Source organism: Neoarthrinium moseri (genome assembly GCF_022829205.1).
Source record: "Neoarthrinium moseri strain CBS 164.80 chromosome Unknown scaffold11_Wmoseri_CBS_16480, whole genome shotgun sequence".
Taxonomy (NCBI): domain Eukaryota; kingdom Fungi; phylum Ascomycota; class Sordariomycetes; order Amphisphaeriales; family Apiosporaceae; genus Neoarthrinium; species Neoarthrinium moseri.
In genome coordinates this window covers 277-26,909 of record NW_026055125.1, presented here as the reverse complement: position 1 = coordinate 26,909, position 26,633 = coordinate 277, and the positions used below count along the sequence as shown (strand labels likewise).

Genomic DNA, 26,633 nt, shown 5'->3' with positions numbered 1-26,633 from the left:
GCAAGAGGCTAGATGCCTTTGCAGGAGTAATAAAAGAAAAAAAAGGGCCGCTTTTTAGATACTCAAGACAACATTGGTATCTGGCGGGCCGACCTTTTCTAACAAAAAGCACTGCTCGTCTTTGCATTGCCCCTGATCCATCACACGCTAGTTAGACCTGCGCACTGGGACGTCTGTGGCAGCGACATTGTGACAAACAAATCTGAATCCATCGGGCCAACGTAAGAGATGACCTGAATTGGTACCAAATCCACCTCACCACCAGCTGGCAATCCCCGTTCCAACTTCAACTTTCACGGCGACCCATGGTGGGTTTGGCGGCGGCTGCAGCAGTATCTTTTTGTCTATCCCAGTCCAAAAGCCACAGTGCGAGTGGGAGTGTCTTGGTTGAGGCTCACTTAGACTTGGGTTGACTCGAAAATCACGTGACGGAGAGGCCCGCTCCGATTTGGGTCTACATCAGTACTAGGATGACCAAGCGAACTTAGCAATCTACAACACCCGCATACAGACATTACGAATTCCACGCAGAGATCACTCTGCACGCCAGCACCCGGGGGATCACAGAGCAGAGAACGTGAGGCACGCAAGGGACAATAGTCGCAAGGGATTGCCCAGGGTAGCAGGTGCGCGCGGGGTTCTGGTGGTGGACAGCCGGCAAGAGCAATTTGGTTTGGTTTGGTTTGGTTTGGTTTGGTTCAGCAACCCACACCCACTCACTCAACCTCACCCACCCGCAAACCGGGCCCCATTGAATATCGTCATCACCAACAAGAACAGGCCACTGCCATCGCAGCAGCGCCGCCCGCATTCGACGGTTTTCACATTGCACGGCTCGATCAAAGGCCCGCCCACGCCCTCGACGATCCGCGGGGCACGTCTGCACCACGCCTTTTCGGTGCCTTCCCTGTCGGCGACCATCACACAACCGAGGAACACCGCACCTCACAATCAACCACATTCTCGCGACGCTCGCCACCATGTCGAACACTCAGGTCGGCCAGGTCTACCAACAGATCATTCTGGACGTCCTCGAGGCATCGCGCGTTGATCTCGAGGAGAACGGCGTCGATGAGAGCATCTTGGAGGAGCTGAAGCAGGTAAGCAGGCGCTCTTTCTCACTCGACTTCGCTGTCCCCGCCACCGTCGCAAGCCGTCTCTTGTCGTCGCCCATGTAAGGCTGCCATCGCCATCTGCCTCTCTTTCCCGTGCGACCGGGGAAAGTCTGGCGACGATGCATCGAGCTCAATCCTGGCGCGCGATTGCTTGCTCTGTCTGGGGCGGGCCCTCTGTCCAGCTGCCGCGCCGCCCTTCTGGGCCGCGGGAGGGTTTGGAGAGGCCCAGGTGGGCGAGAGGGGCGGCCCAGCGCTATTTGGCTTTTTATGCCTCCTTGCCTCCCCGCTAAAACGAAATTGTCCCTTCGCTTGAGTCACACCAGCTCTGATTGGCTCTTCTGCCAACGGGTATCACATGGCTCCCGCCTCCAACAGTCACACCCCCCTGGAAGCCACTGTTTCGTGGTGTCTGCCTGCTCGTACTACACTATAATCGGGGCCTACTTCTTCTCGTCGTATACTCTATACCTCACCCGACCCACTAGCACCCGACATCCCTGTTTTCCCTCAGCCTATCGTTCACTTGACGCCTACTCGGATCACTAACATGTTCTGCGTAGGGATGGCAGAAGAAGCTTTCGGCTCAGAACCTGGCCTCATTCCCCTGGGATCCCAAGCCTGATCCTCCCGCCCCGGTCTCCGCCCCGGCGGCGCCCGTGCAACAGCAACAGCAACAGCAGCCGCAGCCGCAGCCGCAGCAGCAGCAACAGTCAATCCCGGCACCTGCTTCTCATGAGATCCCCGTCCCCAATGGATCCGGAATGCCCCCCCAGCGGGTAGCGCCCCCTGGCGTTCAGTCGTATGCTGTACCTCCCAACCAAGCTCCCGTCAAACCGGAACCGGGCGTCAAGGTCGAGCCCGGCCTGGAGGCCACGCCCAACAGTTTTTCCAACCCTGCTATTAACGCGCGTGTGATAGCCAATCTGCAAAGCCAGTACGGCTCGCGTGCAGATGCTACAATCAACAAGCTGCAGGAGACGATGGGACCCGCTCCCAACGGCGCCCAGTACGCTCCACAATCTCATCCCACCGGCCAGCCTCACCCTCAGTATCAGAACGCCCAGGCCCAGCAGCAGTATCGCCAGCAACAGCAGCAGCAGCAACAGCAGACCGGCGGTGGAATGCAACAGCGTGTGCCCCAGCCCCCGCAGCATATTCAGAAGCCGGCTGCGTCTCAATTCGACGGCGCTGCTGAGGAAGGTATTCTCGTCCGCCAAGAATCCAACGGCCAGACCACTGAGCTAGGTCGCGTCGAGATTGATCGCATGCTTCACGCCCAGCTGGAGGCCAGGGCCAAGGCTATGGAGGGCGGCGGCCTGATGGTTCCTCTGCAACGTGCAAAGAAGGCCAATCCTGTCTCGTATCACCGAACTGAAGATGCCTCTGGTTCCGGCCGCTTCGATGGACCCGATGACGATGTCAAGTCTGAGGTAGACGAGGACGCAATCAACTCGGACCTGGATGATTCTGACGATAATGTCGACGATGATGATGAGGACGATGACGGCGGACAAATCATGCTTTGCATGTATGATAAGGTTCAGAGGGTCAAGAACAAGTGGTATGTCCCCTCCGTGGCAAACCTCGAGCCTTGGTCGTCTCTCTCTGACGTGTGCTGACTTGATCTATAGGAAGTGTGTCCTCAAGGATGGCGTGCTTAGCGTCAACGGTAGAGACTACGTCTTCCACAAGGCTTCCGGCGAGTATGAGTGGTAGACGTGGTCGCCTTGGAGACTATCCGATATTTTGTTAGGCGCACGGCGTACTGGCACGGTTGCGCTTGACTTTGCGTAGGCATCGCGAACAAGCACATTGCTGCGGAATCACTCCCGGCGTGAATCTGGCATACGAGGGTGCCCAATCTACCTGCGAATGTGGCAGCACCAGGTAAGGTGTGCAGAGGACAGTATTGGTTTCGTTACACATCGATGATGGCACACCATGGCAATTCTATGGATGGGTGTCTCACATGAATAGTCCACTGCATCTCAGCTTCCCGCCATGGCGTTCTGGCACACATACAATAGGCTGAGGATCATCATTATATGGCGGTGATGTGACGACCACTCATGAGATTCCGGGAGTCTCGTGTGGTCAGGCAGCGCAGCACTCGTGGATATTATGGGCCAGTTTGTAGGATTAGACTGAAATGGAGACAATTTTCGCGAGACCTCTGTGTATCGTTCAAGTACTTTTGTTATATGCGTGATCCTAAGTAGGTGCAGTATAATACAAGCGCTGGTCTCGCCAGTTGTCTCGCCTTGTCCTTTAGATACGTAAGGCTGCTTCCCAGCTCGTCAACAACAACGGGGGGAATAGTTGCAAGAATTGTAAATGGCCAGCTGTCACTTTTCGAACCTCAAAGAAGGCCTAAGGGATTCATGTCCATAGTAGGCACTGCTGGACGAATTCTCGACTGTTCTGCACGCCCCAAAGTCAGACCCGTGCCTCAGAGGTTCCTAGGGCCGCGATATCGGTGGGATCTATTATAGCTCCCGTGGAGAGCCCACTTGTGGTGTGGAGCGGCGTCTCTAACCCTCTTCTTTGGCGCGCCTATGAGCAGCCAGCCGCCAGAAAGTCCCTTTGGAACGCAGGCCCATCGGGGCCCGTGGGGAGCTTTCAATTATTGAAACGTTCGTTCGTTCTTGGACAACGAAGACAACGGTCAACACGTTGGATGGGCCACCGAAAGACTGCCCATTTTAAGCACATGCGGCCAGGGGAGAGGCATGATCTACCGACACTAAAGCAAGTGGGATCTGGCCTGCTGGAGATCTTTCGGAGATAGGACGGCCGCACCTCCCTCGCTATTCGTGGGATGGCTCCAGATTGAAGATTTTCCTGCCAGTCAGGGCCCCCGGGGCGCACAAACGCTACGGGTAACTTCACTAATATAGATTGTGCAGGGAGGACCCCGAATTTTCAGTCAGCACGGTACAGCAGCAGGAGGCTGCGTTTGGAGAATAGCATGGCTCTGGATGGGCCATGGGGATGCGACCCGAGGTGCGAGGACGACGGCTGATACCCACCGGCGGATTTCGCGGGGAATAGACGCGTGCGCTGGAGAAAGGGGCGCGTGTGATTGGTGCGCAAAGTCGTGGCACCAGTCGGGGTTAGAGCTCCCGAACGTCATGGCCCCAAATTTCCCTGGAGCCCGTTACCACTGGCAGAGCTGCCCCTCATGACGCCCGCCCGCTGGACGGGCGACACGAGTTGAATGCGCGGGCGTCACGGGCCAATGACACTCCTACACGAGCGGGTGATTCGCGGGTTTCTCTGGGAGGGGAGGGATGGGTAGTATGGAAAACTGGCCCTTGGCAAGATACCCCGAGATCGTGAGAAATAAAAAGAGACCAGGTGGGATTCCTGGGCCACTTTGGCGAGCTAGCTCAAGGTAGCAAGGTAGCAAGCAACCAAGCGACCAAGCGACCAGCCATAGCAGCCCTCGAGATATAACAAGCGAAGGAGCCGCCCCTCACTTGAGCTGCGCTTTCTTCTCGGAGGAGGGAACCCGACAGGACTTTCTCTCTCTTTCCTCCGCATCCTTTTCCTCAGTACTCTTCCTCTCTCTCTCCCTCCTGACCTTGTGATCGCCCTGTCCTGTCTACACTGGAAGTGAGACCGTCACCATGAGCCCGTCCGCGATCGACCCGTCGCCCGTCGACATTGACGTCAAGCCGTCCAAGGCCAACATCGGCGTCTTCACCAACCCGGCCCACGATCTCTGGATCACCGAGACTGAGCCCAAGCTCGAGGATGTGCAGAACGGGGAGACGCTGAACCATGGCGAGGTCACCATAGCCGTCAAGAGCACCGGCATTTGCGGGTGAGTATCACTGCCAGAAGGACCCAATGGACACCGCTCCGGAGCCCACCGCCTGACAAATGACAACCTACAGCTCCGATGTCCACTTCTGGCACGCGGGCTGCATCGGCCCCATGATTGTCGAGGGCGACCACATCCTGGGGCACGAATCCGCGGGGCAGGTCATCGCGGTGCACCCGTCGGTCACCCACCTGAAAGTGGGAGACCGTGTGGCCATCGAGCCGAACATCATCTGCAACGCATGCGAGCCGTGTCTGACTGGCCGATACAACGGCTGCGAGAAGGTCCAGTTCCTGTCGACGCCGCCGGTGCCGGGCCTGCTGAGGAGGTACGTGAACCACCCGGCCATCTGGTGTCACAAGATCGGAAACATGTCATACGAGAACGGCTCGCTCCTCGAGCCGCTCAGCGTCGCCCTGGCGGGCATGCAGCGCGCCAAGGTCGAGCTGGGCGACCCGGTCCTGGTGTGCGGCGCCGGCCCCATCGGCCTGATCACGCTGCTCTGCTGCAAGGCGGCGGGCGCCTGCCCGCTGGTCATCACCGACATCGACGAGGGACGGCTCAAGTTTGCCAAGGAGATCTGCCCGTCGGTCATCACGCACAAGGTGGAGCGGGCGAGCGCCGAGGACGCGGCCAAGGCCATCGTCAAGACGTTTGGCGGCATCGAGCCGAGCGTGGCCCTGGAGTGCACGGGGGTGGAGAGCAGTCTCGCCTCGGCCATCTGGGCGGTCAAGTTCGGCGGCAAGGTGTTCGTGATCGGCGTGGGCCGCAACGAGGTCAACTTCCCCTTCATGCGCTGCAGCACGCGCGAGGTCGACCTGCAGTTCCAGTACCGGTACTGCAACACGTGGCCGCGGGCCATCCGCCTGATCGAGAACGGGGTGATCGACCTGGAGCGGCTCGTGACGCACCGATACAAGCTCGAGGACGCGCTGGAGGCGTTCAAGACGGCGGCGGACCCCAAGACGGGCGCGATCAAGGTCCAGATCCAGAGTTTCGATTAGGAGAAACCCCCTGGAGGATGCTACCGGGACTGGTGGTCAATATCACATGTCTAGGTGTATGTTTTATATGTCCGTGTGGACTCAACTCGGCCTGTAGACCGCTTGAAGAACTGTTACATAGTCCGGGGCTGGGATGACCTAGTTAACAAGGCACTTACTTGCCATACCACGCGAATTGAGGAAGCGGAGCGAGCCGGAGTGGGCGAGCGAGTGAGTAAGTAAGTGAGCGGGCGAAGGAATCCAGTGTACAAACTTGCGATTGGGAACGAGAGCGCATATAGAGGCCGAAATGTGAAGAAGTGTTATTTTTAACCTTGATGGTCGCTCAACTCTGGCCATCCATCGCCCGTCCGATGTTGGACAATTAAGCACCCAGGTAGTCGAGTCGAGCCACCACAACCCCTGCCGACTAACAGAGTTGACGACGACCTAAGAAGCTATATAGTGTAGTTACTAGTTTAGTCAACTAGAAGAGTGCCCTGGGGCAGTTTGGCTGGTTTGTGCTGGCTGGTGCTGGCTGGTGCTGGCTGGGTGGTCCGAGATGGGAGCAGACAGGCCAGCAGACAGGCCTGCTCCCGGCCGGGCCCGCGCCGCTGATTGGCCAATGGTGGCCAGAGTGGGCCCGCCTCCAAAAAGTTGCGTGAAATTCCGGAAGCTGTCAACTTTTTCCCGCGAGCTCACGTTCCCGTCGTCGTGAGAAGATCGAATCCCAAATCCCAAAGTCCAGCCCACCCCCCCGAAGCCACTCTTTCCCTCCCGCCCTCGCCCCGACAGCGTCGACTCCCATCCTCTCAGACATCGCCAACCCCCCCGCCCCGTCTGTGAGCCCCCGCCCGCCGTCACCATGTCGTCGCCCATGGCCCTCTCGCGCCCGGTCCTCCGCCAGTCCGGTGCCCTCCGCATGGCTGCCCGCCGCTTCGAGTCGACCACCACGGCCAAGGCCACCGAGGGCGCCAAGGACGCTGCCTCCAAGGCCTCGTCCACCGCCTCCCAGTACGCCTCCAAGGCCCAGGAGGGCCTGTCCAAGGTCACCTCGTCCGCCGGTCCCGCCATCTCGGGCGCCGCCAAGGGCCTCGCGACCTCGCTGAGCAAGGTCGGCGGCCGGACGGGAAGGCTGGTCGCCTTTGTCGAGAGTACGTGAAAGATAGCAGTCTCAGGCTCAGCCGCAGCCGCGGCCACAGCATCCGCCCGCTCCGGACCAGAAGACAAGCTGACAGCCACCAACAGAGCAAGTCCCCCACGTCGTCTACTACTCCAAGGTCGGCGCCGAGGTCGCCAAGATCGTCTTCCGTGGCCAGAAGATGTCTCCCCCGTGAGTATAGTCCCACCTGCCCACCAAGCTCGCGGCGGTGACTCTGCAGCCCCGACTAACCTTTGCCGGCAGATCCCTCCAGACCTTCCAGAGCTACTGGCAGAACGCATGGAAGCAGGTCCGGAACCCCAGCGCGCTCCTCCAGACTGCATCTCAGACCGCATCCAAAGCTACCCAGCAGCCCGCCTCCATCATCGAAAAGGCCCGGAATGTCAGCCGTGCTCAGCTCGTCGCCGGCGGCGTCGTCGCTGCCGAGTGCCTGGGTTTCTTCACCATCGGTGAGATGATCGGACGTTTCAAGGTTATCGGCTACCACGGCGAGAACGCTGCCGCTCACCACTAAGCGCGCCATGCGCGGCCGTGAGGAGCGCAGTGGGAGTGGTGACTTTTCTGAGCTTTCGTATCGCATTATAGGCCATGGAATCGGAATAGACGAAGCGGGAGAAACCGCCTTAGGTGGCGGGCGTACTGAAACAATGGAAGGGAACCAGCGATGGTGGTTTCCGGTGAAACATTTAGACCAGCAACGAGAGTGGCCAGAATAATCCTGGTCGGGTCTCTGCCGATAAGGGGGCTATATGAGAGGCGTAAGGGCAAAGTCAGAAACGGTACAACCCTATTCTGCCTTGTATAGTCGCCTGCCCTCATCAAAACCCCAAAACTTTTTTTTTCCTTTGTCATACCTGTACAATACCTGAAGAGTATGAGATGGTGGTCTAGGGAAGAATCGACTAATGGACGCGAACTCCATTGCGCTCGTTCAATTGTGTGCACAAATATGTCCATGCTCCCCTCCCCATTCGATGTCCCGACCCCCTGAGCATATAGCGGCCGCTACTCTCTACACTGGCTCATCAGCATGGTGATAGACAACCGCAGCCCGGAAGACCCAGGAGCCTAGGGATGCGTTTTTGTGACTACAATACATCGAAGCAATGATACAGTCCCGTCAGCCGGCCATTAGCAGGGGACGCCAGGCACAACCCCATTGAAAGGAGGCCAAACCCGGCAGCTTAATAATCCTTCGCCTCCAGGCACGAAGGAAAATGAGCCTCATCCACTTACAGAGCTCTAATTCCGGAGCCGTGGCAACGCGGAGGCCCCGAGATCCCTAGCACCCCCAAGGTTAAGATCTCCAGCATTGATGGCATGCGGATATCAGTCCACCCGGATATGTCCACCCACTCTCCCCACCTCGGAGACGCGCGGCTATCAACTTACATGCCTGCCTGCCTGTCTGCCTGCCAGTAAGCACGATGACACGGCGTACAGAAGGAAGGGGAGGGGGCAGGAAGGCGCAGGGCGTTCTGCAGCACAGTGTGCACGACGCCGTATGATATATGCCCGCCGGTCGGTGCTTCTACACACGCCCCCATACACCGGTCTTCTTCCTCTAAGCCATGCTACCGGGGGATCACTATATTGATCCCAATGGAGACAACGAGAGGCGTGTGGAGGCGACCGGGCCTCCGCTGGCCCTCATGGTCATGGCCACGACGCAGGCCAGCATACTGTACGTGCTGGCATTGTCGTCTTGCCAGGTTCTTTGTAACTATCTGCTGGCTACATCACATGCGCTTTGGCGTCGAAGGAGACGGTGGGGAACAATGGAGTTGAGCAGGCAACAAGAAAGTGCTACCATAAACGGTCTTCGACAGGGGTCGTCTGCTGACTATATGCTGCCGAATAGGGAAGGGGAGAGAGCCAAAAGAAAAAAAAAATTGTTTATGAAAAAAGGAGGTCTGCCGGCCGGCCTCCCGACCTCTAGACCCGACCGTCTACCAGGCCCAAAACAGACGGGCAGACAGACAAGGCAGAGACGCCGCGGCTCGCAACCACGGCTGCCGCGCTCCTCCTTCTGCTGCTGCTCCTCCTCCTTGTCTGTTCCCTGGGCCCGCCCACACCACACCCGCGGCCCGGCCTCTGGGGTCATCATGCAAGGCCAGCGCATCCTGACTCGCCCGTCTTCCTTCTGGGTTCGGCTCGCCGTCCTCCCGCACGCACGCCATGCGGCGCGCGCGTGTGTAAAAGGGTCGTTGCAACAACAGGCGGTGTAAAATATTGTTTCCCAGCCTCACACCCCACCCCCTTCTTGCTCTCTCCCCCCGTTCTTGTAGGCATTCCCGCGGCCCGGGGAGTGGTAGGTCGGGCGTGAGGGAAGGGCACGTGTACAGGCGGATGGAACCTTGCCCTCGCCTTCTGCGTGCGTGTGGTTTCACAAAGCATGTCTCGCTCGTTTTCTGTGGCCACATCCCCCCCGGCTTTTGGCCCTCTTTTCTCTCCTACGCGCTGCAGGATGACTCGGTACGCTGAGATTACCAAAGCAAGGTGTGCAGGAGATATGGCTGTGTCCGGTTTAGCTACGCACTCCTCGGGAGCCAAGGAGGAAGGAAAGGCCGAGCGACGAGCCTCGCCTTGGTTGGTGGCGGCGGCGGCGCTGGTGGTCTGAAGTCAGATATAGAGGTGAGTCTGACGGCATACGGCCAAGATTCTTGGTAGGGGAACGTGTTGTTGCTGTTGCTTCGAGAGGGCAACATCGTGCCCCATCACGGGATCTTCGACCGGGGACATCCACGATTGGGGGGGAGACATGCTCCTCTGGGCGTGGGCCAACCGCGGCTGGCGGAGATGGAGGGGCCAATTAATAGACCACCATCAAGGACGTGATGGCCTGCCAGTTGTCCTTGCAGCTCGCCATCGAGGGGGCCCACGGACCTATAGCCGTTGTCTGCAACGGCCCATCACAGGGAGGAAGGAGGAGGTGCCGTACCCGAGGATGTGGAATGGGGTGGGTGGAGAAGGGCAAAGGCCATCTCATACGTTGTATTGAAGGGGCGAGAGAGAGCGCGCGCGCGCGCGCGGGCTTGGGTTTGAATGCATCGACGAGCCCATAGACATGGTGCTGCGATGTGACGTGGAGATGGGGGAAGTACTGGATACACACTATGTATGCTGAGCTCGGGTAATGACTTGCATGAGGCCGCTCGACGGCCATGATATGATCTCAAAGTTCGTGTCCTGTCCCTATTTGTATATACTACACAAGGGTGGTAGGGCGTGAGGAGGCAATTGACAGGTCTTCTGGGGCTGGTCGATTCGGTCAGAGCCATGCTGCTCATTTGCTTCGCAGCGTGCAGGCTGATTTATGGGTCTGACTGGGACACCAAAGCCATTGGTGGACTTGGGGATCTCCAGAATTTTTTTTAAGAGAAATGAGACAGACATTATAACCGGAGATCAGGAGCCCCTAATGCACGAAGTGCCTTTTCCTGCAGTCGGACGCATGCAGCATGCATACCCCATCCACGAGCAACGGCGAGGACTGTATCTGGTGTGAACATTAGGTCCTATAGCGGTTGGCCATCATATGATGAAAGAGGAAATTCGAAATGAACTCCAGCCTCACGCGTTAGATATGCAGGCCTCGCCCAGCATTATAATATCGACAGTCGTGACGTAGGTAATACATGTTGACATGATATAAAGCTGCAATGGTAAACAAAACAATGGCCGCGACAAGCGGCCTGAAGGGCCAATGTTTCTGGCCGTCACCTCGGCCCGACCCAAGCAAGTGCATGTAACCCACATGCGGCAGATTCACTTGAGCACAGCGAGGCTATGCAGTAGATTAAGACCAAGAGCCAACAAAGAATGATTTCGTTGCATGTCTAAAAGCGCTACAAGGAGAAAGTCGTTACACATCCCATCTATAGCCAGATTTTGTGCCCACATTGTCTCCGAAGGCGGATCACCTGAAGACAGCCTCGACTGGACGCCAAACGCCGCAAGCCCAATTGACCACTCAAGACACCAAGACTCCAAAACTCCTAGGGCCTCAGGGCCAGTCCTTCCCTCATGATTAGACTGTCCTGCCTAGAATAACTCTCAAATTAGAGTAGTTGAGGACCCATCAAGGCGGGCCATGGCGGCTGTTGACGACGATGAAACGGGTAAGAGATCTTCGCATGAAAGGCAAGATCAAACTAGAACCGGTCGCGGTGTAGTCGGGCCTCCCATCTGGTCGAGAAGTAGACCATCCAAGACGTTTTACCTTGGATGAAGTTGTCCAGCCCCCAAAAACCAAGACACGACGACCACGATGCATTCTAATATTCTGAATTGCATAGCTGGGCACTAGTAGTCTTGGAAGCAATGTGGACAGGTCATAAAGACCAGGGCTCCCGTAGTGTTGTCGGATCGAGGAAGGTAGAGGCTGATCCTCCTACAGACCCTGGCCATGTGGTAACAGCATGATATCAGATCATGGCAGGTCTGCCTCCTGCACACTGTCGTCAAATAGGATGACGGGCTGTGCCACATAAATCAGAATCCGTTTCTGCTGACGACTGGGCAGGATAAATCGGCCTTCCCGCGAACTGTTGCATCCGAAGAAGCTGGCGGGTAATTTTGCCGCCCAGGGACGGAGTCGGCCCCCAAAACCGAGCAAAGCGCCGCGACAACCCTTAGAAGGCCATGCGTAACCGCCCGACGCTCCAGAAGGGTAATGGGACCGAGATGGGCAGTTAGCAAGCTAGGCTCGCCTTTCATTCTCAATCTCCCGCAGCATGCCCCCTTGATTCTGGTTGGTACCTCCTTATACGGCTTTATGGCGGTCCAGAAATGCTTGGAGAACATTCGGCGACTGGTTCCCATCAGCTGCCTTAAGATGGAGCAGGGAAATCGGAAATCGCCCGGCGTTCTTGAACGGCAAGGAGTCCAAATTGGTGAGTTCCATCTCGACAAGTGCCGGTGGCTGCAAAGGAATAGGGAATGAGGCGTTTGACAAGCTGGCTCGTCCAACACCCCCAACCTCTCAAAGCATGTTCTTTGACTTCCGACTAGTACCTCTTATTGAAGGGCCTCTTGGCGGTCCAGATATGCCTGGGAGGTAGGTTAGCTACCAGTTTCTATTTGCCGTCTGTCTAGGCGGAGCAGGACGCCGCCCGCTCCTTCGAGTACTCACATTTTACAGTATGACCGGCGGGATCTGGTCAAAATGTCTTTCTTCGCCTCGCCAACAAGTTTGTCGACCTGGGTCTTGTCGTATCCAGCATGTCGTGTCAAAGGCGCTAACGTCATAGCCTGGAGCCCTTGCACCATGGCGAGATTGAACCATCGACCAATCTCCTTCTCCTTCTCGCCTGCAGGCCAAGGGTGATATGGGATGTCCCTCGTGAAGCATTGGATGTCATCGAACCCGGCCTGTCTGAGGAGCACGTCGACGTCATTCTGGCGGTTCAAAGCCAGAGGTTTTCCAGCTCGGGCGTAAGCTGAACTGAGCTCGCTGTACCAATGCAGGAGTCTAGCGTCCGCTGGGAGACTCCCATCGCTCAGAGGCTGGAAATCGATTTCAATATGCTCGATCATCCCTGTTCCGGGCTTCAAATGTCTGGCCGCAAGTATCAGCTCCGTTGATGCAATTGCGTGCGTTCACTGAACCTTGCTCTTACCGGAAAGCATTGTGGTACAGAGCTGCCCAGTCCCTAATACTCCCAGCCATCATCTGCAGATGGACCAGGTCAAACGAATCTAGCTCCAGGCCCCAATTCGGTTCCTCAACATCCTGGCGGCGGAACTCAATCGTGTTGGGGATACTTTACGGTATTAGCTAGGACTTCTCTCATGCCGAGACTACTGAGACTCACCGCTCCGGCTGAGTATAGTTCAGATCTAGTCCCACAATCCTGGCATAGTGGAATCGGCTGCGTAAATTGTCAGTGCCCGGTATCATGCTATGTGGTGGTGCACATACTCAGCCATGTCAATGGCCCAGATGCCCGTGCCGCAGCCCAAGTCCAGGATTCGAGGGCTTGCCTCGGTGATCTGGTGTTGGTGCAGGCCAGGTCCGTACGAGTCCTTGTCTCGCGTCACCAAGAAAAACTTGTGAAAGATGTCTAGTTTGTCCAGCTCGTCCTAAATCATGGTTAATCATGTCCAAGCCCTATGTACAGAGTGACAGGGGATGGAACAGCTTGCAGTCCCGGGGAAATCATACCTCATCCACAGGCAGCATGTACTGGCCCTGGTGGTATGTGCCATAGAAGCGGCCGTTCTCCTGGTAGTAAGGCGAGGGCGGTTGCTGTGCAGGAGGCGGAGGAGCACTTTTGCAGCGAGGAATGCGTGTTAGCAGCAATTCGACATGCAGTGGCGGCTAAGATCACAACGAGGGCGATCGAGCACGCCAATAATGGTCAAGCTCACCTTGGGTAGTTGTAGCCATTGTACGCCATGATTGGGCGTGGGGAAGAGTTTGGGGATCCAGGCTACGTGCTGGTTGTACAGGACGGATCTGATTCTGAGGGGCAGCTTTGAGGTATGTTGAGGTCAAGAAGCAAGCCGCAGATTGACCAAGCAGTCGGCGTTGTGGAGAAGAAATCAAACCGAGCTCACGGGGGGGAAGATGTCGTGGTTTAGTCAGTGGCCGTCCAGGAGCTGCCAGAGAGAAATTGGGTGTTGAGAAAAATATGCTGCAACGAGTGAGAGAGTGGCGCGACCCCAAGGTAGGTCAGTCAGTTGTGAGCGGCTCTGGCGTAAGTGTGTGTGCGCGTGTGCGTGTGTGTAGTAATAAGGGTGCAGAGCGAGTTGTCAAACGTAGGGGGTGGGTAAGTCTATGGTCCGGGGGCAGATCAATGTGCCACCCAGCAGGCGCGCTGCAGCAAGACGCGGAGGAGCAGAATAGAGGGTGTGTGGTTGTCTCTCCTATGCGGTAGGATGATGTGCAAGTAATAAAGTGGGTTTATCAAGGTAGGTAGATGGACGCGGTGCACGACTTCAGAGTGTGCAAAGTCCAGGTCGCAGACTGCCAGCATGAGCTCTTGAAGAGCAGGGAGCAAGGAGCAAGGAGCAAGGAGCAAGGAGCAAGGAGAGCAAGGATGGCGGGGGGGTGGGATTTGCGCCGGGCTTCAACCTTGAAGAGACAAGACGGAACTCTACTGCTGCTGCTGCTCGGCAGTCAGACACTTAAGTAGTGCTCCAGAGCATTGGGTTGGGCCTCTTCGAGATCAACAACCACGGACGTCCCAGGATAACCTACTCAGTGGACCTCGGCGTCTAAATTATCATGTTGCTGCGCAAGCGTGGTGGGATGGGGGATGGGATCAATTGGGATGGCATGGGATGGCATGGGATAGGGATGGGGATGGGGATGGGGGATTTTGGGAATGTGTGATGGGCTCCCTTTAGTTAGGATATGTAGAGGTAGAGGTAGAGGTATCCAATGTATGGATGTACGTATGTACTCTAGTTGCCAGGTAGTTGGGTGCGGAACGGTACTTGTTGCATCGCATTTATTTCCAACTACCACAGTACCTAGGTGGACTTTGACAGGCACGCCGCCACCCTCATACAGGACCCGGCCCTTTTTTTTTTCTTTGGACTGGCACTGGCACTGGCGCTGGTGCTGGTGCTGGTGCTGGTGCTGGCGCTGGCTGTCCCCAGAACGACGGCCTGAAATCGATCCCTGTGCTGGCCTGCGGACCAGGGCCCGGCAAGGTACTCCGTACTTCCAAAGTCCCAAGCCTGCCCCTAACATTACCGTGGTAATCCTTACGCTGTGCTCATGTATACGTACCCAGCGTATAAGTGTACCCTGCTATTACTCTGTATTAATGGCCGTCTCCCATCTGCCCTGCGCGCTGCGGCAAGGCCAAAAAGCCCACTGCGCGCCCGTTTCGCAGTCCTCGTTCAGTTCGTTGAACAAGGGTTCGCTATCTCATCCCTGGAAAACCGACGAAGTCGTGTCAGGCTCGGATGTAACCAAGCAATGCGCCGTTGGCCGACTTGTGCTGTCTGGCTTCAGTCTGGTCTGGTGGGATGCGCTTCGTTGGCAAGAAAGACACCAGATCAATTCCCAATGCATCCGCCCGCCACCAGATCAGACCGGATGGATTCGGTCTCTCTAGGTAAAACATTCGAACACAGTCGCTGTAGGCCCGCCCTAAAACGCGACCGGACGGCCATTTTGTTAGCCTTTGTTTTTGCTTTGAGCAGATTTGTTGGAACTTTGCTAGACTTCGTCAACACACGTCCACATGGGGGCCGAGGCGCTCCCTCGTCGGAGACAGGGCAACAACACGTTTGCCCATCCATCAGGCCTGCCGGCCAGACCAACTGCAGTTCCAATACTGTGGTCCGGCGGCCTGTCCCGCTAGGCTCAATCCCGTCTGCTTTTTCTTCTTGTTTCGGCGGACAGTGCGACGCTCAAGCGACCGACCGCCAGAAAAGCCGCGCTTGGTTCTTGGGGCCAAAGGAAAGGAAGGGTGTGTGGTTCCGAAAGGTACTGGCCGATTGCTCGAGCAGCACTCGCCGCCCCACAGTGTACCTCGCAATCAATCCCAAAGGGCTGGCTGGCCACTTCATTGGTGCTATGCTGCCTGCCCGCGGGTGACACGTAGGCGATGGAGTGAAGCTTGCGAGGCCCATAGGTATGGTGCACCAAGGGCGACTAGTGAGGGCCGCTCACCTCGGGGCGGGCGTCGATGCGGTCTCACGCGCGCGTCTGCTGGCCCTGTCGAGCCTCAGAGCGATCTGCAGCTCTGCCCAGAGGCCTGACCATCATGCCGCCGGCCTAGCCTGGCCAGCCTTATGATTGACAGGTCCGACCCGGACTGGCAGATATGGTGTCATGCTTTGAGCCGCGGGCTAACCCAGGCCATCCGCTGGTAGCGAGCGTACAGTCGATTGCCAGCGACAGATGACGGTAATTCTCTTTCTCTATTTTCGCCGCAGAATCATCAAAAGAAACATGAAAGTGGCTCAGAACGCTGCAGCCAGCCTAAGTCGGCAGATTACCGTCGTCTCGAGTAATCGCGTCGCTTCCCTGGATTCGTGACACAGCTACAGCCCTGCCAACAGATACATGAAGTCTGACAAGAACACGATTTGCCGAACCAGATGTGATTTTGTCAAGTCTACCGCTCATAGCACTACATGTCATCACCAACATCAGGCATTCAGCACAGTCGGTCTGTGTTCCTTGCGAAATGGCGCAGCAGGGTACAACGTGATCGTTCTCAGCAAACCACCCACAGCCGCTGCCAAGACACAGGGCCGGCAACAACAACGGGGCAGATTGTATCAGCGAGGTCCCATGACAAACAAGGTAATCCGTAACTACCTGGCTTATGTTGTTGCAGGAAGCATTTGCCTGCCGGGCATGAAACGTCGCTCAGGTTAACTATGGGGTAAGGTACGTCAGGGCTGGGGCCATTTTTAGCGGCCTGTGCGAACTAAGACTATAAACATGGCCGGGGTTTCTTGGGTGAGGTTAAGGTTGAGTTATTAGTAGAACAGGGGCCGGTGTGATTCTCCTGCGAGGAGCTGCAAGGACTGACAGGGGCAATCTTGGATCAGTTAGTTAGATCTGGCATTTTGGGGGAATCTCGCGTGCGGCCTTCCGATGTCCGATGAAATGTGCGCGCAAAGTTCAATCTTAGCTGGAGTATCCTCTTGATACGCCGAGCAGCAAGGCTCCCCTGGCACAAAGGTACATCGACCATGTAACGTGCTGGGGTCTACTGGACTCCCACATGTCGGACTTCTCCCGCATTTCTACGTGTAATGGGGACCAACTGATGGGTTGGCAAAGCAAGCACTCTACCTGGGACGTCATGGGCCCTTCTCTAGGATTGTAATGCTTCCCAGTGGTTCCTGCATGACGAGCCGCTGGAGAACATGCACCTTTGCTGTGTGCACGGTGCAATGCATCAGCCGCGGCTGCTACTCAGGAGATGAGATCTCCAGCTTCTAGAAGAGAAGGCTGCGGCCAAACTCCGCCGCGGCTCAATCAGTACCTTGCAGCCGAAGCCTGTCGCCAGCAATGGTATGAGAAGGGCGGCGGCTGTGGAGTCTTCCGCAAAACACCTGACCAGCGCTTTGCTCTCTCTACACAGTACTCCGGCCAAGGCGCTAGCGCGAGTATAACGGCGTGCTGAACTTCTGCTAGGTTCTACTACCCGCCAACTTGCCGGAGAGATTGGGATCATCGAGGTTGCATGTGCTTCTCGAATGTCGGCCTTGCAATTAGCGCGCGAAGCGCAGCATGCCCGGATCGGCCGTTGACGCCTTGTTCGACGAACCTTGCGCCAGCATATTGTGACAAGAACCGGCTACCACTTCACGATGCAACCTGCGGGCGCAATGGTGAACGGCGAAGGAGCGCCATCTTACGCTGAGGCGATGCCATCCATCCGGGCGGCGATCCACATCCATCTTCTTCAGTCGAACAGATGCACCCCTCGACCTACACCCTCTTCTCCATCCTCGTCTCAGCTCATGCACGAAAGGGGCACAGAAACGAACCCCTCCATGTAATGCAGCACCCTCTGGGACTAGCGCGGACCCGACAGTCTGGTTGGGATGTGGGGCAGCTGTCGGCACAAGCTGATTGGCCCTAAATCCCGGACAAAAAACGCAGAAAGCGCCATCTACTGTCGCGCGGCACTGTGACTGGTGGCAGGCAGGCAGGCAGGCAGTGGTTTTGCCGTCACGGCTGCATGGGTGGCCAGCGAGGGCACAATGAGAGACACTCAAAAGCAAAGAAGGCAATCCAATGGTTATTCTGTCCAGTTGCTGGGCGTGGTGCGCATGATCAAATTGGGTTATCGCTGTGGTTGATTTCTCTATTCTTTCTTTTTTTCTCTGGCCAGAGATCAATGTCTAATTGCCATAGGCGTGTTTGCTTGCTGCAGTCCGCTTTTCGCGCAAAGCACATTTGGGCATGGGTGACCCAGATTTGCGGGCCACATAGCCACAACGACGGATCAAGATTTCTGCATCATAGCCGAAAACAGCCTTCTCCAGCACACCACCTCCCATTGGGCCATGTTCCACCGACGACTCAGACGCACGGCAGATTGTCGCCAATAGCCGTTGAAGAAAGCGTTGACTGCCTGCGTGTCTCGTTCTCCGCTGTCTTGGATCTCGTGAAACCCCAACTTCCATGGGGCCCCGATGAGCCCGTGTGTCGGACAACTTGCTATGTCTCGGCCGTGGGATTATAGAAACGCTAGTAGGGGAAAGCAACCTCAACCCCCTTCCTCGGCACCCAGTCATAGGGCTTACTGGGCTGACCGCTCTTTGACATGTTTCCAAGCGAGCTGAGCTGTGCCTCACAGTTAGATCACAGCATATGAAGGCGAGGTTTGCACAGATTGGATGCCGAGATGGACATCGGCGACTTGTGAGCCGATGCATCACACCATGTCATCTACGGCACACTGCAGAATCTACAGGAATTCCACCGACTCCGGGGGGTTGGTCCTAGGACATTATGTCTCGAGTTGATGTGGTACCTGCATGCGGCACCTCGCAGTATTGTGTTCAACGAATTTCCATTCGAGGCCCCAGGGAACCATGAATGGCCGCCAGAGCTCAGGTGCACGATCTTTACAGGGGGTCAACAGAAATATGGCGACCCCCTTCCCTACCTGCCCCATCATAAAACTACTATTTTCGAGAAGTTAGAGCAAAGGTGCGCTAACGGTTTTTGTCTCGACGTAATATTTGGTACCATCCATTGGCGAACCGCCCCAAAGCATGCTCTAGCTATGGCCAAGTAATTCGCGAGAAGGCGTCGAATGTACTGGTTCGCCAAGCGTTGTACCAAGACCAGCATCCATGGAAATCCTCGACGCTATCATACCCTAGCAACAGTTCGTTTTGATTGACTTTATCTCTCTGCTCCTGGACATTTGTGGCCTGATCGTACTCTTCCAAACAGGGGGAATGATCTGCGGCCGACCCTGTAGATTATGTACAGTAACTTAATGTGACCAGTCGGATTCGGGCGATGTGTTGGCTAAGCATACTGTTCTATCGTTCCGGAGGGGTCAGAATCTCTTTGATAACGCTGCCCCGATCACACCACGCCGTCACCAACATTGTGATCAACTGCACCACTTCCATGCGCTTCATACAATGCCAGAAAACAGTTCTATCACTCCACCCCGCGCCCGCCCGTTGCAACGACTGGAAACGACATGTTCAAATGCAAGAGAAGGGGGGTCACCCCCCGTGTGCATGACATTCGCCAATCCACGTAGCACACAGTACGTATACCCAATGCCGACGTGCGCTCGATTTCCGTTTGAGGGAGTTGGCCCGAAAACACTCCGAAATTGACAACCGGTTCGTCGGGTCACCGTGGCGAACGTGATTGGGCCAGCCCAGCCAGGGTTGCACGCACATTGTCTCATCAACCCTTCTTTCCACCTGTTGGAGGCGAAAAGCCTCCACAAAGTGCCGCTGAGCCTGGGGTCATCACGGCAAACCACCTGGTGAGTCTTCGGAGGGGTTTCCGACACTGGGGCTTTCTTGTGTACGATCATGTCATCACGAAACCTTGACCGCCCTTGACTGACACAACGGGTCTAGCAGAAGATGATTTCATAGAGTTTCTCCATGCAACCCAGTCAAAGGTTGGTGCTGAGTAGAGGGGGTCAAAGCGGAAAAGCATTGCGATAACTCGATCAGTTCAAATCAGATCCGATATGCCAGCGTGGACAACCTTTGTCGGGTCGGACTGCCCGCCCATTGCGGGTCTTTCTTTTGGCTCTTCTACTTCGTGAATGCCTTGTTAGCTCCCAGGGGACGTACACCTATCTCAAAAATCTACCGGGCAAGAAGGCCTTGAGGCACACTTCGTGTCTTGCGGAAGCCACGTACTGTATTGCAGCCTGCAAGTGATAATCCACGGGTGCCAATTTGCGTGTAATTGCTTTTTTCAACGTCGCCTAGTGAGCGTGGACTATAAGCGGGCTCGTATAGGTCTGTCTAGCCTGTCCAATGCGAGTCGTTAACGAAGCCACCCGCTTCCCTCCACATGCCGGCATCGTGATGAAATGAGCAACATCATATCCTGCAATGTAAGCAACATCATGGCCTGCATACTAAGCACCGAGCCATCTTGTGTGAGGAGCTCATTGGCAATTCTCTATGATGACCGTGCATAAGTGTCATCGTGGTCCTTATAGTCAGCCTTGGCAGAGCAGGGGCTAGCTCTGCTTACTGCTGGGTTGTGGAGGCTATAGCATTGTGATGGTATGTGGTCCAGCCGACAGATCACATGACAAAGCGGTTCCAAAGTGTCGGGACACACCCAGGCAACGGCATTCAAGATCCCTCCCTTGTCTTGGGTATCGGGATCCTCTCTTCCTATTCGCGGGTACGGGCACGATAGAGCAGTTGAGAACCTATCAGGGGGAGACACGAACCGACACTTTGGACCGTAGAACCGCTTTTTATCTGATTGCTCATCCTTCGTTTATGCGTGGTCCTTTCCATGACTGATTCCGCCTCCGGTCTTGGAGGTATAGCCGTTCGCCCAACTATACGGAACGCCTCCCGATCATATGACCTTATGACATGGCAGGTCCCCTCCCTGCTTCACACGTTCTGACCCTCCGGGTGATCCCTATCCCTGGCTTCTTTGGAACAAGACCTGTATTGAAACAAGCTAAATATCCGTGAGCTAAACCCCCCTCCCCCTCTCCATGTGTCTGGTAATCGACTGGCTGGGCAAGGGGTTTGGATAATCCGTGAGCTGGGCCCTTGTACTCTATACTTGCATGCCTTTGTTCCATCTTGTTCCAAGGAACCCTGTTCTCGTTCCCCTCCACAATCAACACCCTGTGCCATGTGCCATGAGCCATGTGCCAATCCGGATACGAAGGGAGGGGTTCTAAATTCCCAGCTCCTCGGGCCCTAGGGACGCTAGCGGCCAATTTTCCGAGAAAGAGGGCCAGCCCGTCGGCTCGGGCTAGAGTAGAGCCCTGGTTGGTTTCCGAAAGTACCTTCAGCTATCAATGATGTGATCCAATCGCATCATGACAAGGACCAGGCTTCTTCCGAAGTGCCAAAGTGCCAAACCGCATCGCACCAAGCTACTGGGTTTGCCAAGTATCGGCAAATCAGTAAGTTACAACGGGCATGGAATAAAATTGCTGCACAGACATAGTTGTATCCCCTATTGAGGAAAGGAAGTTTGGTAGAGATGGTTTTGTCCATTGAATTTCCATGTGGGCCTTAGAGCTTTACTGATACAGGCGAATCTCGCCGTGGCAGACCTCAAGCTCTAGGACCCGAAAATGAAGGCTCTCATTGCAAGCACAAGCCCGACCGATGTGACCAGCATTGTTTGTGGTGCCACTCTCTAAGCTTTCCTCGAGATGTTTGTTGAACACTTGAAGGTACAGAGAATACATGACATCTAGGCCAAAGCTCAATGAAATACTTTAGAACAAGCACAAGACTACTCTGATGACACAGCTAGCCAACTCTCCACAGAAAAACTATGACAGGTGATGTTTCCTGCTTGATTTGCCTTTCTGGGTAAAAGAAATGTATTCACCAGGTCTCACTACCATTAAGGGCAAATAGCCTAGCAGCCCTTACCATCTGAAGGCCATTAAACGATGACCAATTGCTTCAGAATACACTATCAGTCGGTATTAGCTTCTTCAGGTCCGCAAGCCTCGACACCCTAGGGAGCTCAATACCAACTGCTAGATTTGCACGTGACAGCGGCCATCACCAACAAAAGCAGCCAACCCCATGCTACGAGGCACCCGGTCTTCCTAATTCTCACGGTACTGCCAACACGGGACATCCGGCGCCGCACAAAGAGAGGGGGGTGGGGACGAAAGGACCTCACGGGTCGGGCTGGTGAATCGCCAGAAACGGGAATCCCTTCCGGGGCCCCGAAGTAGGGCTGATGGACCCGATCCCTTGCGTCTGCGTTCGCACAGCAGAGGGAGCGGGCGCTTCTGATTGGGTTCCGTGCCTGTGGCCATCATGACCTGTCGAACCCAGGCTGGCTGACATGCAGGCAAATCGATCCAGACTCCCGGGAAACCCCAAGGGGGACCGCAGCTCGCAAAAGTCACATCACTTGTATTGGTGTGTGTACACTGAGTCATGAAGCCGGTCGAGTCTCTGCCGCCCACTGCGCCAGGGGAAGGCATGGCCGCGGCAGCGGTCTACAACCCCGTGCGCACTCTGGACGTTTGCGTCAAAGTAGGGAGGACGGCGATGGAGCCCGGCAAGCCGAGGTCACCACTTCACTTGCCCCTACTGAGGTAAGCTGGCGTCTGGCTGATCATATCCTCCCCTCTGGGAATAGTATCCGCCGCTATGGTTGGTGGCGGCACTTAATACCTAACGCTCGAGATGTTCTACTTTCCCCGTCTAGGAGTGGGAGGGCCAGAAACATGATAGATCGAAGGTCAATACGCCTACAGAGTCCAAAGGGCACCAGAGACGTTGAATAGTTCGTATGATGGATGCAGGTATATTATATAATCATATTTGGTATCTGCCTGATGGCGTGAAATCGCTTAAGACCAACCAACGTACGGTAGAAAGCCGTTGCGCCTGCAGTGCTCGCTTTCATTGTGATCGTGCACACACTATCGATACAAATTTCCTCCAAGCAGCTTTGAATAGCCCCTGTACCTGACTAATTGGCCGAAGCCCCAACGCCAGGAAGTGAGCCAAATCCTCCAAGGTCGGCCGCGTTCTCTGTAGAGATTGTGCCGTTTAGAAGGGGACATTTGGCCTTGTTGGTCTTGATGTGACCGACTTGTCCGCAGTTTGCACATTTCCGAGTTGTACCACCTGCACCCGGACCTGATGGGTCGGGAGAGCCTGCATCGGCTTGTACCTCCTTCTTCTTGCCTCTTCCCTGCTTCTCCCGCACTTGGCGTCGATCAGCGTTCTTCTGAAGGCGGAGGAGCTCCTGCTCAATGAGCCTCGCTTGCTCACGATCTGCATCGGCATCGCCTGTGGGCTTCATGTTGTAGATATCTCTGGCTGCAAGATCAAGCTCTCTCCTCTGTTTGAGATAGCTCCGGATGACCTGAGGGTCCTCGACAATCTCGTGCTCGGTTGTTATGCTGCCATCCTCCGCCCGCTTCCTGCGCGAGATCCTGATCTTGCGCCGTCCATATCCACTATTCTGACTGAAATGGCTCAGCTGACTTCGTCCATCATCCATCGGAGCAGCTGGAGTGTGTTCAGATGCTTTGTGCGTGTTGAATCTGTCATCCTCATTGGTGCCGTCCAAGACTTCATCGTCGTTGTGGGTTGTAGGATCTGACAGGGTGGTCTTCTGTCTCTCCCAGATATCCTTAATACCAGCCATGTACATCTCGTGCTGTTTTTTGACATTGTATGAGTGGCCCCCATTGGCTTTCCTCTCTCTCTCGATTGCGTCGGCACTGGTGGCAAGTGGGCCTTGAACAGCATTGATATAGCCACCCTTCATGGACGTCTTGATGAAACTGAAACCCAGCCCATGGCCAGTCGGGTCTCCCTCTCCGTGCAAGGCTACCATGGCCTTTCCTTGGCAGGCATCAATGAAGTTCTTGGTGATCTGCCATGGTGCCAACTTGGCAACCAGAGGTATGTCCGCCCCCAGCTCATCGTCATCTTCAGTGAAACTTGGTGCCTTTGGGTCATAACCTGCACTCTGTAGCATTGAGGCACCGACTTGCGTGGCCTCAATGAGAACAACATCCTCTGGCTTGAGCTGTTGCCGGATGAAGCTCTCATCCCAGGGAGCATCACCCTCCTTGTAACCCCAAGTTTTGGTTTCTTTATTGTAGACATAGAATTCTTTCATCTTCTGTCTGTCATTGGGGTCAATACGGTTTTCCTTCTTGCTGGAAGGGCCGCCATCGCTGGAGCCATACCTGTTCTGCGGGTCCTGCCTTTGAAACACATGAGGAGTGACTTCTCGAATGTCAATGTCGCGAGTTGGTCGCTGTTTTGCCATTCTGTCACAGACTGCCCTCATGCGCGTCTTGTTGGCACTAGTGATCTTTCTAGCGTGCAAGCCAGGGACCTCTTGGTAGTAGTTCTGCTGGCCAACAACTTGAAGACCATGGGCCTTTTTCAGGTAGTAGAATGGGGCATCCGATCCAGTGAGGTTGTAACCGAGGATGAAATCGGTGTCCCTTGGCTCATGCTTGAAGACAGGCGCCCGGAACAAGGCGTTGTGGAGGGTAGGCACAACCTCACCAATGTCCACCGTGCCGAATATGGAGAAAGGTGATCTGTCTTGTGGGAGCAGAACGTGGCTTTCGCCGAGTTCGGCCTTTGCAGGCTTGTACTCCTCGTCACCCTCTTTTCGGCGCGTGTAGTTGGTTATGCGGCTGCCCATTCCGAATTTGTTCAGCAGGATAGGGTTTTGCTCGCAGTACTCAAAAAGGATAACCGTAGAGTTATCGTTGAGAGAGAGGTCCTTGCTGCTCTGGAAGATCTCCTTGACGCTTTTCCCCTTCATCTCCTTGCGCTTGACCTTGGCCTGCCGCCTGAAGCGCACCTGGTGCTTGAACAGCTTGGCAAAGTCAAACTTGGGACGGTGATGCTCCCAGAACTCGCCTTGCAGTTTGGTGCGGTAGTAAGGGAAGGCCAGCCTCTGAGCAGGCATACTGTGCTCGACTGTGGTATTGGAAAGCAAGGCCCTGACTTTGGTTTTGTGGTTGGCTGTCAAAGCCTCGTATTCCGCGTCGTTGGAGTAGTTGAATCGATGCCTGACATCTCTGCCGAGTTGGCCGTTGGCCATGCGCTTCATCTTTTCTTCCACGCGGGGTTTCTTTGCAGGCCGCTCGACTTGCATGTCTTCGAGCAGTAGGTAGGGATCACTCTGATCGAGCTGGATGCACCGACCCTGCCGTTTCGTAGCCTCGAAGAAGTTGGTTATGCTAGAGGTGGAATACTCGGTGATGTTAGGCAACCCGGGCTCGTACTTTCGCTTTTTCACGACCTGCGTCGATTTGTCTGGCAGAAACTGCTTTTCCCAGTCATCCATCTCCTCGTCCTCCTCGGCAGGGGGGGTGAGTTGACCAGTCTGCCGGTATAGTGGCCCAGGGTCCCCTATGTTATCCCAATCATCGCACACGGTCGCGAATTCCTTCAAGGTGAGACCACCGACAAGCTCTGCCTCGTCGTTCAGGTCCGAGTCCGGGAACATGTCGTCCAGGTCCATTAACATGGGCGGTTCGGCCCAATCCTGTTGTTCCCCATGCTGGCCTTGAGATCGCTTAGAGTTCGCGGCAAGGGTGGCATCGGGGATGCGGAACAGCTTGGCGGTGTCGACGTCAATCTCCAGCTCGAGCTTATTCGGCACCACTGGAGGCAGCGACTTGGGCGGCTCCTTGTAGTTGTAGTGGGCTGGCCATTCTTTGAACAGCTCTCTGAAGTTGAGCACCTTGTACTTCTCAAAGCTGGGGAACTTCTGCTTGACGAGTTCCTCGACGTTCTGAGGCGGTATCGGGACGGAAGGGTCCTGATGCTGTGTCTGATCGGCGACCCAAGCGCTGACACTGTTGGGCTCCTCCTGAGGGAAGTTGAGGCGGACTTTCTCCTCCCAGGACATGTGGGCCCACTCATCGTCGGTGACATTGGCAGCCGTCACGGGCTCCTTCTCGGCCTGAGAAGGGACTTCATCCTCGGCAGGCTGGGGCACTGCTGGGGGTTGGGTGTCGGGAGGGGGTGATGATGCGGGGAGGACGACATCGCCATCATCAGCACCGCCGAAGAGGTCATCCAGATCGCCGTCCACATCGGCGTAGGGGTCGCCTTCCAGGACAACATCAGGGTCTAGGCTCGCGGGCGGTTCGGTGAGGGCCGTGCCTTGGGTGGCGGGGGCGTTGTCGGAGACCAGATTATCGTCGTCAGAAGCGAGATCGTCGTCGCTCAAGTCCTCAAAATCGATGGCATCGTCTGCCTTGCCAGTCTGGTCCAGCTCTTTGTCATCGAAGCCGGCGAGCATCTTCATCTCGCCATCGTTGCCAAAGCCACCGAGTGCCTTCATGATGTTCTCGTCATCTTCCTTGGCGATGGCGTCCCAGTCGCTGCTGGGGCCGCCGTCGGGGCCATGACCGTTGGCGAGGCGAGCGTCGCCGTTCACGCGCGGAACGTCGGCGCGATCGGGGGAGGCAGCCATGGTATGTGTGTGTGTGTGTGTGTGTATGTGCGTTAGGTCGTTGATCGTGGTGATCGTGGAGGCGCGAGCTGTGCGCGTGGGCGATGGGGAGAGTGAGGGCGAGGCGAGGTGAAGATCACCAAGAGCGGGCGCACGCCTCGAGGCTACCACGACCCATGAGTGCTTCTGTACCTCTGTAGGCAGGCAGGCACTCGAGGATGAAGCTGATGAAGAATATGGTGATGATGATGATGAAGAAGAAATGGGCGCACTCGAAACAACAGAGTTCGGTTGATGGTGAGAAATCGGAGGCGGCGTAGATCGGGTGGGGTGCAATGGTGCTCGCAGGCAGTCGCTTGCGTCCAAGTTGTGTCGAAGGAGGCCAAAAGTCGCCAAAGCTGGGGAGGTCAAACGTCGCGATGGATGACTAGGCACGATGATATGATGATGG

At 55.9% G+C, this 26,633-nt stretch overlaps 5 protein-coding genes across 5 annotated transcripts; 3 read left to right on the top strand and 2 right to left on the bottom strand.

Annotated features, from left to right (window-relative positions):
- Window positions 1-980: 980 nt before the first annotated feature.
- JN550_004136 (uncharacterized protein) lies at window positions 981-2,831 on the top strand (the record flags this gene model as incomplete). The annotated part of the gene is made up of 3 exons (XM_049315618.1): window positions 981-1,100; window positions 1,676-2,676; window positions 2,747-2,831. The coding sequence occupies 3 exons, from the start codon at window positions 981-983 to the stop codon at window positions 2,829-2,831; spliced, it is 1,206 nt and encodes a 401-aa protein (XP_049173674.1).
- A 1,913-nt stretch (window positions 2,832-4,744) lies between these two features.
- On the top strand, window positions 4,745-5,945 carry JN550_004135 (uncharacterized protein; the record flags this gene model as incomplete). Its single annotated transcript, XM_049315617.1, has 2 exons — window positions 4,745-4,941; window positions 5,015-5,945. 2 exons carry the CDS (start codon window positions 4,745-4,747, stop codon window positions 5,943-5,945), a joined length of 1,128 nt encoding a protein of 375 aa, XP_049173673.1.
- An 844-nt stretch (window positions 5,946-6,789) lies between these two features.
- Window positions 6,790-7,600, top strand: JN550_004134 (uncharacterized protein; the record flags this gene model as incomplete). Its single annotated transcript, XM_049315616.1, has 3 exons — window positions 6,790-7,078; window positions 7,173-7,257; window positions 7,330-7,600. The coding sequence occupies 3 exons, from the start codon at window positions 6,790-6,792 to the stop codon at window positions 7,598-7,600; spliced, it is 645 nt and encodes a 214-aa protein (XP_049173672.1).
- A 4,495-nt stretch (window positions 7,601-12,095) lies between these two features.
- JN550_004133 (uncharacterized protein) lies at window positions 12,096-13,487 on the bottom strand (the record flags this gene model as incomplete). Its single annotated transcript, XM_049315615.1, has 7 exons — window positions 12,096-12,138; window positions 12,221-12,646; window positions 12,708-12,851; window positions 12,903-12,959; window positions 13,010-13,170; window positions 13,253-13,358; window positions 13,459-13,487. The coding sequence occupies 7 exons, from the start codon at window positions 13,485-13,487 to the stop codon at window positions 12,096-12,098; spliced, it is 966 nt and encodes a 321-aa protein (XP_049173671.1).
- A 9,224-nt stretch (window positions 13,488-22,711) lies between these two features.
- JN550_004132 (uncharacterized protein) lies at window positions 22,712-26,203 on the bottom strand (the record flags this gene model as incomplete). The annotated part of the gene is made up of 1 exon (XM_049315614.1): window positions 22,712-26,203. One exon carries the CDS (start codon window positions 26,201-26,203, stop codon window positions 22,712-22,714), a length of 3,492 nt encoding a protein of 1,163 aa, XP_049173670.1.
- Between the last annotated feature and the right edge of the window lie 430 nt (window positions 26,204-26,633).